This window comes from Stegostoma tigrinum, chromosome 22 (genome assembly GCF_030684315.1).
Source record: "Stegostoma tigrinum isolate sSteTig4 chromosome 22, sSteTig4.hap1, whole genome shotgun sequence".
Lineage (NCBI taxonomy): Eukaryota > Metazoa > Chordata > Chondrichthyes > Orectolobiformes > Stegostomatidae > Stegostoma > Stegostoma tigrinum.
In genome coordinates this window covers 32,919,353-32,934,074 of record NC_081375.1, presented here as the reverse complement: position 1 = coordinate 32,934,074, position 14,722 = coordinate 32,919,353, and the positions used below count along the sequence as shown (strand labels likewise).

The window sequence follows — 14,722 nt, the reverse complement described above, 5'->3', positions numbered from 1 at the left end:
GCAATTATATTAATCAGGCACTTGTGATCATAGATTTCTGCATGACGTCCTCATGCAAAGACCAACTACATTGAAGAATAAGCCTGGCCACATGTGACCTTGATTGTTATGAATTAATCATAGTAACCTGTGTGAAACAGAAGTAATCCATAAAGTCATGGTTCTCATGGCTTTGCATCCTCATGAAGCCTGCTCTCCCCTCACTTTGAAGAACATATTCTTATATGCAATATTACATTTATTCAGTGATGTGAGAGTGGGTTGTCAAGGTTTCGTTATGCTACCACACTTAGAATTTTCAGATGTATTTGCATGACATGGCTTGCGATATATACGTCTGAATCAGGTCCACTGTGTCAAAGATTAATGAATAGGTATCCCATGGCACTCCCTGTCAGAGGTCACCATATCCCACCATATTGAGGACTGTGAAAGGGTTCAGGTTAGGGTTAAGTTCTGTGACTGTTGATTGCTCACATTATCAACGAGCTACTCTTTTCTGATATGCCCCACATAGGCATATTGGAATTGTGAATGACAGATTCAGCCTTAGCTACACAATGACGACACAAAGAGAGAGCTCAAACATGAGATCAACAGGGAATGCAGACAGGAGCATGAGGTTTTGGAGGTTGGCTGGATTGAAAGACTGAGTCTGCAGCTCACCCTGTAAAACGCTGTCTGTACATTCTCATCCAAAATCACAAATGTGCAATGGAAAGGAAAAATGGCTGCCACTACATTCGGACTGGGCAGAGTAAGTGTTTATTGTGTTTGTTGATGGATTCCGTTTGGAATACCAGGCCTCCAGGAATTCCCTGGTGAATTTCTGTTTTGCTTGTGCGATTAGGGATGTGTTGTCCCAGTCGAATTTGTGTCCTCCTTTGTCCGTGTGTAGTGAGATAAGTGAGAATCGGTTGTGTCTCTTGGTGGCTAGTTGGTGTTCATGTATCTGTATTGTCAGTTTTCTTCCAGTTTGGCCTATGTAATATTTCTCTCAGATGTTGCAAAATGAGTGGAAGCAAAGCTATGGGCAGCCATAAAATACCATGCAATACCATACTTCAGAAAATCATCTGAAGAAGGGTCTCGACCCAAAATGTCAAACTTCCCTGCTCCTCTGCTGCTTGGCCTGCTGGGTTCATCCAGCTTCACACCATGTTATCTCAGATTCTCCAGCATCGGCAGTTCCTACTATCTCTGTAACATTGAATTAGACCCTGTGTATGAACCACTGAGAAACAAAACCGGAAGTAATACCAATCACCCCAGCAAACTGAAGCATGTAAGTAACAAGCAGGTCAGAGCACCGATGCTTCACCAGAGATGCACTGATGATGTTACCAAGCAGGGTGATGAAATGTTTGCAGCCAAACCCACCGGCTCAGCAATCAACTCTTTAACCTTGTCCACAACCTGAGCTACAAATCTTCTCAAACTTTAAGCCTGTACTTATGCTAAAAGTTCCATTTTCAACATCTGCATCAATTGAACTTCTAAATTAACCATTTATCTTGTCAGGTTTCTTGTAAATATAAGCAATTGCTGATGACCTGCAATTTGAATGTGCTACAGGTAACCAAATACATATAGATATTATTTCCTCAATGTATTTTTTTCATGAATGACATTTGAAAGCAAAACATCTGTACCATCAAATTCTATGGTGTTATAAACAAACCTGTCCTCCAATTTAACAGTAGTACTGCTTCAGGAAATCCATTAATTCTATGTAACAGTCTAATGGTTACTAAAGATGAGCATCAATACTATATATTAATTTCCACGTGCAATATTTATAAACAAGTGGGCTGTGAATATCTGACTTTGTATGTTTGATTAACATCATGCATTTACACGCCTATTATAAATCTCAACTAAATGGAATGTAATTGGATGCTGTCAGCATAAAGAATAGAAACAACCCAAAATGTTACACGTTTACAGATAAAGTTGTCACATTTGCAAATATAATCTTACAAAGCTAATAAGCATTTAAATAGTAAACAATAGTCATTTGATTATTACCTCATGAAGACCGAACTAAAATAAGCACACCTAATCTATCCAAGTAAAAGCTGAGAAAACGATCCAAGTTTCCTGTCAAGCAAAGCACACAGGATCATTAACACAGTAATCAGTCTATCAGATACTGCATAGGTTTACATTGCAAATATATTTTGAATAGAGAAGTCAGTCTTTTTAAATAAGAATCTGTGAAATTTCAAAGTACAGGTGTCATCTTAAAAATGTTAGCTTGAAAGAATTAAAATAGAAGCTGTCTTTCTAACTTTTAAAATATATTATCTGCTGTTGCTGTAAATTAATTTGTCATGCTACGTGATGAAAGCATTCTGCAGTGATGCCAATTTAAAAAAAACTAGAAATGAATTCAGAGCTCTAGGGTCAATTCATTCTGTCTGGGGATGTGGTGAAGAAGCCTATAGTGAACTGAGTTACTTCATGATAACCGCTGCCCACAGTTTTGTTGCCATTCGTGAAACTTTTCATTTTGCTCTTATTTGCAAGAAGATGCGTTGTCAATAAGCTGGACACCTGGAGACAAAGCTAACCGTTATGATTTTAGGTTAGGCGGTTGCACTTATCTCAGTATTAAAAAAGCAAAGTATGAATAAAGTTCAATGGATGTTCATTCAGTACCAGTAAATCTGTAAGTCATGTTCCAGTTTTTGGATTTTGGTTTATTTGTTACTATTTACATTATTTCTTTTCTTAGGCTTTGATTATTGATCCTTTTTGTAATAAAATACACTGATGCATTCTTATGTTCAGTTCTTAAGAGGCTTAAGATTTGTTTCAAATCTTTCCCCAATGTTGCCACTGGGCTTCAATGTACTTACAGTCTCAGTAAACTGAAGATTAGAGTGTTTCACCAGTTTGTTTTCATTGAATATTATCACTACGTAAATGAATATACAAACAGCAATTCAATTAAAACAGGTTTTAAGTATTCTTGTCTAAGTGACCATTGTAAATCATAGCATCTGTTGATCAGCTATGATGCACTTAGGTCAGATGTCATTGGTTACTGGGATTTCTATTTCATTCATAAGCTATTTCCTTTCTCACTGTTCAGTTTGTAAAGCATCTTTGGAATTACAGCTCATTGTCATGGGAATCAGTAGATTCAAATTAACAGGATTATTCTGCAATAAATTCAGCACACTCTGTAATTTAAAAGTTAAATATTCAAGATACAGAACATTTGAAATGCAATTTAATGAGTCGTAGTGATGTGACTATCAAGGGATTTTTTTTAAACAAAGCATTTTGCTGTCAAAAGAGGATGAAATTGCATAGTGATACAATGAAAGAAAGTAGTTTTAAAACATGCAGAAACACAAAAAGTAATGAAGATAATCTCCCTTCTGGGAAGTGTTCATTAGAGGAATGTAAATAGATGTTGGTCATTTAATTAAACAACCATCTCATTATAAAACAACTGTCCAAACAAATTTTTTTGTACAGGTTTTACAAAACCTATTCAGTGCTGAGTTATATCAGAGATAATAGGAACTGCAGATGCTGGAGAATCCGAGATAACAAGGTGTAGAGCTGGATGAACACAGCAGGCCAAGCAACATCTTAGAAGCAGGAAAGCTGACGATTTCGGGCCTAGACTCTTTTCTGATGAGTTATGTTGAGTCCACACAAATGGGCTTTAACTCTTCGAGGAATAGAGAGTTTGGACACCAATATTCCAATGCTAATTCCTGAGCTTGTAACTTTCAGCAATCATCCGTAACATTATTGTTCAAACTTTTCATTAAACACTCTATTTTAGATAAAATAAGACTACCACTAAGTTACAATTTATAGATTTTTAAACTGTGATTTATAGATCCAGAATTGTCCACACATGTCAAAATATCATGCAATAACTTTAAACCTGCTTTTATGAATTATTCTTTGTTTTAAAAGAGAACATTTCAATAATCCTTAGGGCTGAATCTTCCATTTTTGGCTAAGTACAAGATGAGTTGGGTTTATTGGAGAGCTAATCACCATATCTTACCAACGTCACTTTAACAGCCAACCCTTCCCATATTGTGTCCCTCACATCCCTTTCGGCCCCATCTTCCTATACACCATTCCCGGAACAGCTCTGCACTCATCAGATATTTGCCAACATGCTGGTATCCTTAAAACACAAGCCATTTTTAAAAGACTGCTGTGCTCTCGGACAATCACTGGCATTCTAAAGCTACCCTACTCTGTCAAGGACAGATTGTGAAGGTGTTGGACAATGAGAAGTTGTCACTCCGATTCTCTGACAGAAACCTGGTTATCTTGGTTAAGAGGGCGGTGCAAAGGAGGTCTTCCATGTTTCTGGAGGACCAGCAGAGGAGGCCATACCCCATTAACCAAGTAAGTACTACTCTTCATTCCATTGCAACTCTCACACTTATCCCTCTGTCATTGTTGCTCACTGCACAGCACTTCTAACCATAGCATCTCTTTCTATCTCGTGTTTTACAGGTATCGCCTCCCTCTGCTGAGAGATACTCAGTTGAGAGTTCTGAAGTCTTGGAGAGGCATTAGCAGGGTTACATCCTGCCAGGATACTGTTGCTTGGAAGACTGCTCGACACCAGGCACCTGCTCAGCCCCAGGAAGGAGGACATCTAGTGTTTGCCATCCGGAATTTTGTCCATATACAAGTGGAGGAGCTGGAGTGGCAGACGGGCATGTGGCATGATGATCCTCATTGCCCAGAAGCTGCAACTGTGCAGTGTGTGTGCGCGCGCGCAACTGTCTGCCGCCTTGGGCAAATTAGTAGCTGCCAGGGAGAGCAAGGTCGAATAATCTCAGGATCTGCTGGAGAGATGCACGGACCTGAAGAGGAATGGGGAACAAGGCACGTATTGCAGGTGCCCCTTCCTCACAAGGAGACAGGGCAATGCCATGAAGCCTCAGTTGGAGAAGGAACAATCTCTTCATGTCATCATCTTTCAGGATGCTGAGCGCTCCCATATTCACACTGCCTGCCCATCTCTGATCGTTGGAACGATGACCCTCGGTGGATCTGGCCCGTCCAAGCATGGTTGACCCAACCAGAACCCTAGGGCAAATAGACCTCACTGATAAACCAACTTGTTGATCTTTGTTTAGGAGACCAAAAGCAGGTATGCACCTTAGATGCACATTATGAGAGTTACTGGGTCCCAATTAGCCACCTGATTAATGCTGGCTGCTGGAAATTGCTAACATATTGGTTGGTTAGTAATTATAACTTGATTTATTCATGTCCTTTCTGGTTTTCTCCATCGATTCAAATGCAGATTTTAATAATGGTAATTACTGCGAATGTAATTTGACAAATTCCACTTGACTGACTGTATTACAATCTTGCAAAGGTTTAAAAAAAAGTTTTATTTGTGTCTTTCCATTGACATGATTTTTCTGACCTTTTACAATTGTACCTTTCTCTTATTTCACTTTTTGAATGTGCTGCAGACCTCAGTGCAAAGAAGAAGGTTAAATCGGTTATTATATCTCTCAGCATTCTGCTGGAATATTTGCAAGTAGTTGCTTCTGCTGCTGGGGCTGACAAGATACCTTTTACTGCTCGTTATCTATTTAAAGAATTGAGTGTGAGTTTGTCTCCAACATGGTGTTTTTAACTGATGTACTATTGCTTATGGAGATAATAGGAACTGCCGATACTGGAGAATCTGAGATAATGCGGTGTGAAGCTGGATGAACACAGCAGTCCAAGCAGCATCAGAGGTGGAGGAAAGCTTGATGTTTCAGATCTGGACCCTTCTTCAGAAATACTATTGTTTATGTTTTTGTCTGTAACAGAAGAAACTAAACAGAGATATTCTGTTTTTAAAGAGTTCTAAAGACATTTACAGTTAAATTACATTTGTCAAGTAGACAGTATCTGGATCATTAGGCTGGTGATGTACAAAAGAGCAGCATGCTCACAATAGAGTATCATGCTTCAATTGACTCGAGGTAAGATGGAGTGTGAGATCTTTATACTCTCTGCTCACATGCTACCATGTAGCGATGATATCATGAGCATGTCTATCGAAGGCAAAGTGACATATTGAATGTGAAACATTAAACAATTATGTAACTTGGGAACTAACACTGTAAGACATACTGCCAAGTTGACTGCAATCACTGATTTCCCTCTCTTGCATTCTGCCAAAGGTGATTTGCAATTTATTTTTGATAAGTGGTGAATAAAGACTTGAGTCTAACAAAGCCTATCATTAACCATCAAACATGATTTTATTATACTTAAAATATGAATGAACAAAGTCCAGTTTTCTCATGAGATTCAAACTTATAATTTGGTCCTAATATTAAAATAACTTTTGCAACTTTACCTTTTCGATGCAGGTGAACCTCTGCTTAATATGGAAAGTCATCTTGGGGTCTGGGATAGGGGTGAGGGAGGAGGTGTGGGGGCAAGTGTAGCATTTCCTGCGGTTGCAGGGGAAGGTGCCGGGTGTGGTGGGGTTGGAGGGCATGTGGAGTGAACAAGGGAGTCACGGAGACAGTGGTCTCTCCGGAAAGCAGACAAGGGTGGGGATGGAAAAATGTCTTGGGTGGTGGGGTTGGATTGTAGATGGCGGAAGTGTTGGAGGATGATGTGTTGTATCCGGAGGTTGGTGGGGTGGTGTGTGAGAACGAGGGGGATCCTCTTTGGGTGGTTGTGGCGGGGGCGGGGTGTGAGGGATGTGTTGCGGGAAATGCGGGAGACGCGGTCAAGGGCGTTCTCGACCACTGTGGGGGGAAAGTTGCGGTCCTTGAAGAACTTGGACATCTGGGATGTGCGGGAGTGGAATGCCTCATCGTGGGAGCAGATGCGGCGGAGGCGGAGGATTTGGGAATAGGGGAAGGAAAGAAGTTCATTTTATTAGGGCAGAACCAGAAATGAAGAGTTTCTTGAACTGTGTTTTTCAGAGATGGTGAGCTTGGCTGCTGATGAGACAGCATGAGATTTGGAAGCTCGCTGCCTGATCTGCTACATGAACGCTTAGTAGCCAGAGAGTAGAAAGCTGGGTTAGAAGTATTGTTGCCTTTGGTTGAATGAACTGAGAAGGTAGCCTGCTTGATATTTTCAGAAGAGAAACCAAGGAATATGTATCTTTGCCTGTGAACAACACATCATTTCAGACATTCAAGCAATCTGGCCAGTTATGTTAATTTCTTTCATTAATGCCTTAATTGTATTTGTTTGTCTGTCTGTCTTTTGTGTGACTGGGTGCTGTAAGCATATGTTTCAGGTTTAAAGTTTGGGCATTAATGAGTCACTGTGCTGTTTAATATTCTCTTTGCTGAAGTTATTGTGTACTTAATAAATAGTCAAGTCTTGAAGATTCATAATTGATGTCTGAAATGAATTATTCACAACGTATTTGGTTATTCAAATATATGGTTAGGAACCACAGGAGTGACTATTGGGGGTCTTCATTTTAATTTTACTATCTTGCAAATACAGAGTTTGAAAGGTTGATTTGGGCTGGCTGTCTGTCTGTGCCATAACATGACATTTGGATTTCCAGAAGGCATTTAATGAAATGCCACATAGAAAGTTATTGCACAAGAAAGGAGCTCATGATATTGGGATAATAGTATGGATTAAGGATTAGTTGACACAAAGACAGAGATTCAGGATTAGATGTAATGGGAAATGCTGATGCTGGAGAATCCAGGATAACAAAGTGTGGAGCTGGATGAACACAGCAGGCCAAGCAGCATCATCAGAGATTCAGGATTAATAGGTCTGTTTCAGGTTGGAAAGACATAACTAGAAGAGTGCCACAAGGATCAGTACTTGACACTCAATTATTTATTATTGTATTGATAACTTGGTGGAGGACAAATTGTAATATATCCCAATCTGCTGCTGATACAAAAATCATTTTTGATTGCAATTATTTCTCCTCATGTTACAAGTGAAGTTCACTTCATCTTATGATTACCGGCATTTTGAGGACTTTGGAAACTTGCTTAAAGTAAGTGTAGTAAACAACCAAAAGGATACTGGAAACAAATGATTTCACCAGGACTTGATCACAACCAAATCTTGTGCGGAACAAAAGCTGACCTAAAAAATACTTCCAAATTACTGCATAATAAAAATTGATCAACCTCTTGTAAATGTAGTTTTAACCTTTTTGGTTTGATAAAATTTCTAACTTCATGAAGATTGATGTTGCTTACAGCTTATTGACAGTAGAAGATAGATGTGTTTTCTATAACTTCTGATCCACTTACAAATTGTAACTGACTCCTGGGTTTAGTAACAGATGTAGCCTAAGAGTGTAGCAGGTTATCAGTTGTCTGATAGAACCCTATGATTGGACACTTACAACACAAGGGCATGCATAATAAATTTAAAAATAAAAATAAAATATTGCAGATGCTGGGAAAAAGAGAAAGTGCTGGAGAAACTCAGCAGGTCTGCAGCATCTGTGGAGTGAGGAAAAAGTTTCCTCCCTGAAGAAGACTCTCATCAGACTCAAAACGTTGACTCTGTGTTTCTCTTTCCACAGATGCTGCCAGACTTGCTGAGTTTCTGCAGCAATTCTCCTCGTATTATGCCAAAATTGCAGTTCAAAGGAGATGATTTGAAAGAATCAATTGTTACAATTTTGCCCAATATATATAAACGTATTGGTTAAAAGAGTGGCATTAATTGTGCCCGAGAGCCATTCTTTCTTTTCCCCTCTCCTTTTAAATAAGCAACGGTTTATTTTTAAGAAACTGGCATTTGATATTTTTTAGGAGCAGTAGTAAAGTAAAAGAGTAGTACTTTGAAGATATTTTTAAAAATTAGTTTGCCCATTCGTTTCTTGAAGATTCCTAGCTGCACTGTGAGTGAGAGGCTGAAATACACAGTTCGTTTAAGCTGTTATTTGAATCTATCTTTGAAACGTGTAACCAAATTATGGATTTTTATTAACTGTCACTTGGGGTACAAAATTCCATCACAATGTAGTTTTCCTCCTCTGTGGATTCACTGCTGTAATCATCCTGTAATTATATACCTTTTCCAAGTAAAGTAAAATAAAATGACTTGTTTGTTTGCTCACTTGTTCAGTGTTTTATTGTGTGTGTAGTAACTGCTTGCTGTGCTTCCGTGCTGCTAGTCAAGCCTCTAACGATGGTTAGAAAAACTGAAACCTGGCTGTGAGCTTTTTAAAAATACTTATAATAAAGCTCATATTCACATTTTGAAGTTGATGACAGTAATCTGAGTTCAGAAAGCGCAGTATTGTTCAATAACACTTCCTACACAAATCACTTGCAAATCCTTTACTTTCTTTCCAATGGTTTGGTGTTAAAGAAACATATTTCTTTGTTAATATAAAAACAATCCTGACAGTTTACACAGGAGAGAAAATGATCTGCCTAATATATATTTGTCAGTCAATAGACCACAGTCATACTTTCAATCTTTGCTACTTCCTGAGATTTATGGGTTTGAACATTAACCTTTCATATGTAGAAACTGAACTGAATCTATGCAGGTAGAATGAGAATCTTCCCTTCATCTGCTGGCTTCAGCTGCTTCATTGGAATGAATTTGGAAATTTGCAATTCAATTTCTTGTGAACCGAAATCCTCAGCGATAAAACTGCTTAACTGGCACCTGAAACCTGGTAGCTGAAAGGAAACAAGCATAGATTTAGAGAGGGGCTTGCCATGCACTTCCCCTGAACTCCTCCCACACCATAATGCACCCCACCTTGGGTCAGGGATAACAGTGTGGAGCTGGATGATCACAGGCCAGGCAGCATCAGAGGAGCAGGAAAGTTGATGTTTCTGGTCAGGACCCTTCTTCAGAAAAGTGAGTTATAGCCCCCCTGCGAAGCCCTTCTGATGCTGCCTGGCCTGCTGCGCTCCTCCAGCTCCACACTCTGTTATCTCCGACTTCAGCATCAGCAATTCTTACTGTCTCCACCCTGGACCAGGAATAGGATTCACTGGGCATTGCATCCCACACCTGCTAAGGTTGGTGTTCACACCCATTCTCTCACTCAGATGAGACAGTTGGATGAGGCATATAGTGGTTCAGGGAAAGCTCCTTGTTCCTTTAACATTTACATAGACAAGGACTTAGATCTTTTACTGGAATTATTTTGAAGTCTGAATCTAGCCTTTTGGAGGTTAAATTGAAGATTTTCAGATGGAAATTAATCTTTTTGGGCTTGAAGATTATAGAACTGTGTGTAATTGCAAACGGTACGATGTTCTTTGTTCCTAACAAAACTGAAGAGAGCTGATGAATATGGTAATTGTGATTTTCAGAAGCCTCCCCCCACAGGAGGCTGGTTGGAAAAGATAAAGCTCATAAGATAGGAGGTAATGTACTGGTGTGGATTAGTGATTGTTTTCTGAGCATCTAGAGAGTAGGAATAAAAGGGTTACTCTCAGATTGGCAAACTGACTAGTAGGGTACTGCTAGGATCAGAGCTTGGGTCCCAGCTAAACACAATATATATTAATGATTTGGAGTTTGGGACCAAACATAACATTTCCAAATTTGCAGATGATAGAAAGATGATGAAAGGGAATGTGTGTTGTGAGGAGAATGTAAAAGTAGTTTTGTTTCAAGAGGATTTGGACAACAGTATTGAATGGGCAAGAACGCGGCAGGTGGAATATAATGGGGAAAAATGAAAGGTTATCCACATTTGTAGGAGAATCACATGTGCAGAATACTTAAATGGTAAAGTGTGTCCTTGTCAATAAGTCACTGATGAAGGCTTACATTCAGGTGCAGCAAGCTAGTAGATAGGCTGTGACGAATATTTACTTTTATCATAAGAGGATTCAGTACAGGACTAGTGAAGTCTTGCTTCAAATGTATACCAGCTTGGTGAGACTGTGTGCAGTCTTGGTCTTCTCATCTCACGAAAGGTTATTGCCATGTTGGAGTGCAAGGTTCAAGAAATTATTCCCTAGGGTGGCAGAGAGATCGGGCACATTGGGTCTGCATTCGTTACAGCTTCAGAAAAACGAAAAGTGATCTCATTGAAATGTGCAACATACATGAAGGGAGAGATGGGGTAGATGCTGGTAAGATGTTTCCCTGATAACAAAGTATGGAGCTGGATAAACACAGCAGGCCAAGCAGCATCTTAGGAGCACAAAAGCTGATGTTTCGGGCCTAGACCCTTCATCAGAGAGCTCTCTGATGAAGGGTCTAGGCCCGAAACATCAGCTTTTGTGCTCCTAAGATGCTGCTTGGCCTGCTGTGTTCATCCAGCTCCACACTTTGTTATCTTGGATTCTCCAGCATCTGCAGTTCCCATTATCACAAGATGTTTCCCTGGTTGGACAATAGAACCAGACGCAAAGTTCAGCAGAAGGGTGATGGCACTCAAGTCTGAAGTTAAGAGGATTTTGCCTTTACCGAGAGGGTTGTGAATCTTTAGGACTCTATCACCGTGGCCAATGGATACTCAGTCTTTCAGCATGTTTAAGATGGAGCTTGTTAGATTTCTGAGTACCGGGGGCTTACGGGGTTATGGGGATGGGGTGGGTAAAAGTCACTTAAGTATTAGATCAGCCGTGATCATGTTGAATGATCGGGCTAGCTGGCCGGACCCCTGCACCGCTGCTACACACGGTAAGATCGTTTTAGAGTCGCCAATCGCTGCACAGTCCGGAAAATGCGTGCATCGAGTCGTGCAGGGTAGGGTGCAGTCGAGTGATTCGGCGGTTATTTGCTCACCAAACGAGAATAGCCTGCAAAGAAATAGCGAGCCTAAAATAGTGTATATTGATTTGTTTGGATAAAAAGCCAAAGGGGGGCGCTATGAAAACATTCGCAATCATTCTATATGAATAAGAAATATTCTGTGTAAATCGGTGATATTCCGCTAGGTGGTAGAGAGGTGACCTTGTTAAAGACTGAACTGGGCAGTCTCAAGGGGATAGAGCACGCTTTGATTTCAATAATCTGTGGGAAAGGCTGAAGATAGTGTGCATTTTTCCCCAGACAGTGGTTAACAATATGCACACATCTTCCCTCTAGCAAGAAAACAGTCAAAGCGAAACAATGGTGAGCGAAGGGAAATTCTGTCAGCGTAACTGAGTCCTGCAACTTCCCAAACTTGGGCCACAGCTGCCTCGCAAGACGAAGGGGTGGAGATCCTGGGTACTTGTCTAGTAACAGTGACATTAACCTGGTCAAAAACTGTGATTAAAGGATTGTCCAGCTAAATGTATAAAAAATCTATCAGCAATGTAGTTTATGTATCTCCGAAAGTAATGAGCTATCAGTGAATCTGAAACTTCCACTTTGGTCTCTGATTGCAGTCTTCATCCGTGTAATTCGCGGTTGCGAACTTTGTTCTGATGTACAGCTTATGAAAGCTATGTTTATTTAAAGTGTATTTCTTTGAGTATTTTTTAACAGGATAAAATAGGAGTGGCGTTAGCCTACCCACAAACCCCAAGCTCCTACGAGGCTACTGTCGGTTTCTGTAGAATTGACCGCATTCCCGGTGCTCGAGAGTCATGGCCTAGTTACCTCTTGTATTGTCGTTGACATGCAATTCCGAGTGCTCCCTCATTGCTGTTCCAGGGACTCTTCTGCTTTTGAGTTTTACTGAGAATGTGCTTTCGTAAAAGCCTTTCAATTCTGTTTCTAACATAAAATGAATAAGGAAACAATTTTGTTGGTTGAATATGTATGAGCACAGGATATACTGTGGGAACTCCTGAGAGGACAGATATAAAAAAAAGATGCGTCCAAAGCAAGTGGGCGACAAAAATCAACAAATTGTTTGAGATAAAGTCTTTATTAACAACTTTATAAAATAAATATACAAAACAGTATGTATTGTCAGTAACATTATAACGACAAAATCTACTAACATAGAAGTGCAAATAAATGTCAACTCCTTAATTAACAAATAACGGTGGTGGTTTAAACTCTGTAAACAAAGCCCCCAGGCCGCACGGCATGTTACAAACTCTATGTGAAACTTAGATCAATGCTGATACTGCACAACAGGCTGACATCTAACCTGTTATGAGTTTGCCTCAAATGCACGCATCAATTGTTCAGTTTAATGAATAAATATCAGCATCTTCAAAATAAAACCAAACCAAAATCCAGCTTAATCAATAGTAACATTATTTTTTTCTGAGATAGGTGCCGAATGCTCCCGTTGTATTTTTAGCACCGTAACAAGTTCAGTTGCACAATTTTCTCCAGTTTGGAGACTCGTATTTCCAAACCCGGATTGGAATCTGGTTTTAAACTCCAGTAAAGGTGAACAAATGGATGTACTGTGTACGGTGGAATTTTGATCGGATCAATCGAAATGAAAAGTCCGTCCACTGGGATGCCAGGTGTTTAGGAGATGCTGCAGCTATTGGTTTTGTTCATGGGAGGTCGGGCATGGTTCTCCGTGGGGAAAGTTTCTCGCCTCCTCCTCAGGGCCGGGCTCAGGCGGCTCGGTAAGTTGGCCTGCCGCATGAGCTCTCGGAAAACTTCCAGTACGTTGTCGTTGTCTTTGGCCGAGGATTCCAGGTAGCGGTTATTCCATTCCAGCTCCACCAAGGACATGATTTCCTCACTGGACACTTGCCTGTCGCTCAGGTTGTCCGCCTTGTTGCCGATCACTACAATCGGCGTGTATTTGTCTTCCTTGATGTCGAGGATCTCCTCCCGGAGACTTTTCACCGCTTCGAAGGACTCGGAGTCGTCGACGGCATACACCAGGGCGAAAGCATCGCTGCTCTGGATGGAGAGCTTCCTCATAGCCGGGAATGAGTAGCTGCCGCTGGTGTCCATGATTTCGATCCTGACCTTCATGGATCCCAAGTCGTACTCTTTGCTGTGAAGCTCGTCCACTGTCCTTTTGTACTTCGACTCGAAGGTGCCGAGCAAAAATCTCCGGATCAGAGAAGTCTTCCCCACCCCCGCCGCCCCGAGGAAGACCAGGCGAACCTGGCTTCTTTCCTTCACAGCCAGAGACATGGTGGAGCCGCTTTATTGGTTTGCCTTTGCCTCCAACTTTTCTGTTACTTTGCAAACTCTTCAACTACCTGGGACTTGACGTACGGGTGGAATAGCTATGGTGACTTGATGCAGGGGAAGCGTTTCAGCGGCTTGTGGTCTCTCAAGGACAGACATCAGTAACACCACACAATCCAAAGCGCCCGTACTGCTGCCGACTATCCGCCGCTTGCTCCGCCTTTATAAAGGCAGCGGCCACCGTGGCAACCGCGCACCAATCCGAACATCAGAGGCAAATGAGCACTGCGGGCCCCGCCCCTTGCATCGAGACCCCGCCCCTCGCCCTCTAATCCCGCCTCTTTATGGCGAGGCAACCTTTTCCCAGAGACCCTGGCGACCAAGTGAAACCTCGCCCCTCCTCCGCGGGGCCGCCCCTCAGAGACTCCACCCCCAAGTGAGACCCCGCCCCCTTATGGTGAGATCACCACTCTCAGACCCAACCCCTAAGTGTGATTTTCCCCACCCCCCCGTGGCCACGCCCCTGGGACCGCTGCCCGCCGTGGATGAGGAAGTAGGAACCTACTCTGTATTCTGCAACTATTTAACTCTGTTCTCTCAACAAAGAACCGCGGATGCCGGAAATCTGAAACAAAAACAGAAACTTGTTGGAGAAATTCAGGAGGTCCGGCACCATCTATAGCGAGAGAAGCAGTTAATGTTTCGAGCCCTGTCTCCGCAGTGTTTTAGGAGCAGGAAAGGT

The 14,722-nt window shown here is 41.3% G+C and overlaps 1 protein-coding gene across 1 annotated transcript; it reads right to left on the bottom strand.

Moving 5' to 3' along the window:
- Positions 1–12,777: 12,777 nt before the first annotated feature.
- On the bottom strand, positions 12,778–14,186 carry rasd4 (rasd family member 4). The gene has a single exon (XM_048555290.1). The coding sequence runs from the start codon at positions 13,981–13,983 to the stop codon at positions 13,357–13,359; it is 627 nt and encodes a 208-aa protein (XP_048411247.1). The 5' UTR covers positions 13,984–14,186; the 3' UTR covers positions 12,778–13,356.
- Between the last annotated feature and the right edge of the window lie 536 nt (positions 14,187–14,722).

Excerpts from the sequence above, each read along its gene's own strand:
- rasd4 (XM_048555290.1), bottom strand. The coding sequence starts at position 13,983 with ATGTCTCTGGCTGTGAAGGAAAGAAGCCAGGTTCGCCTGGTCTTCCTC.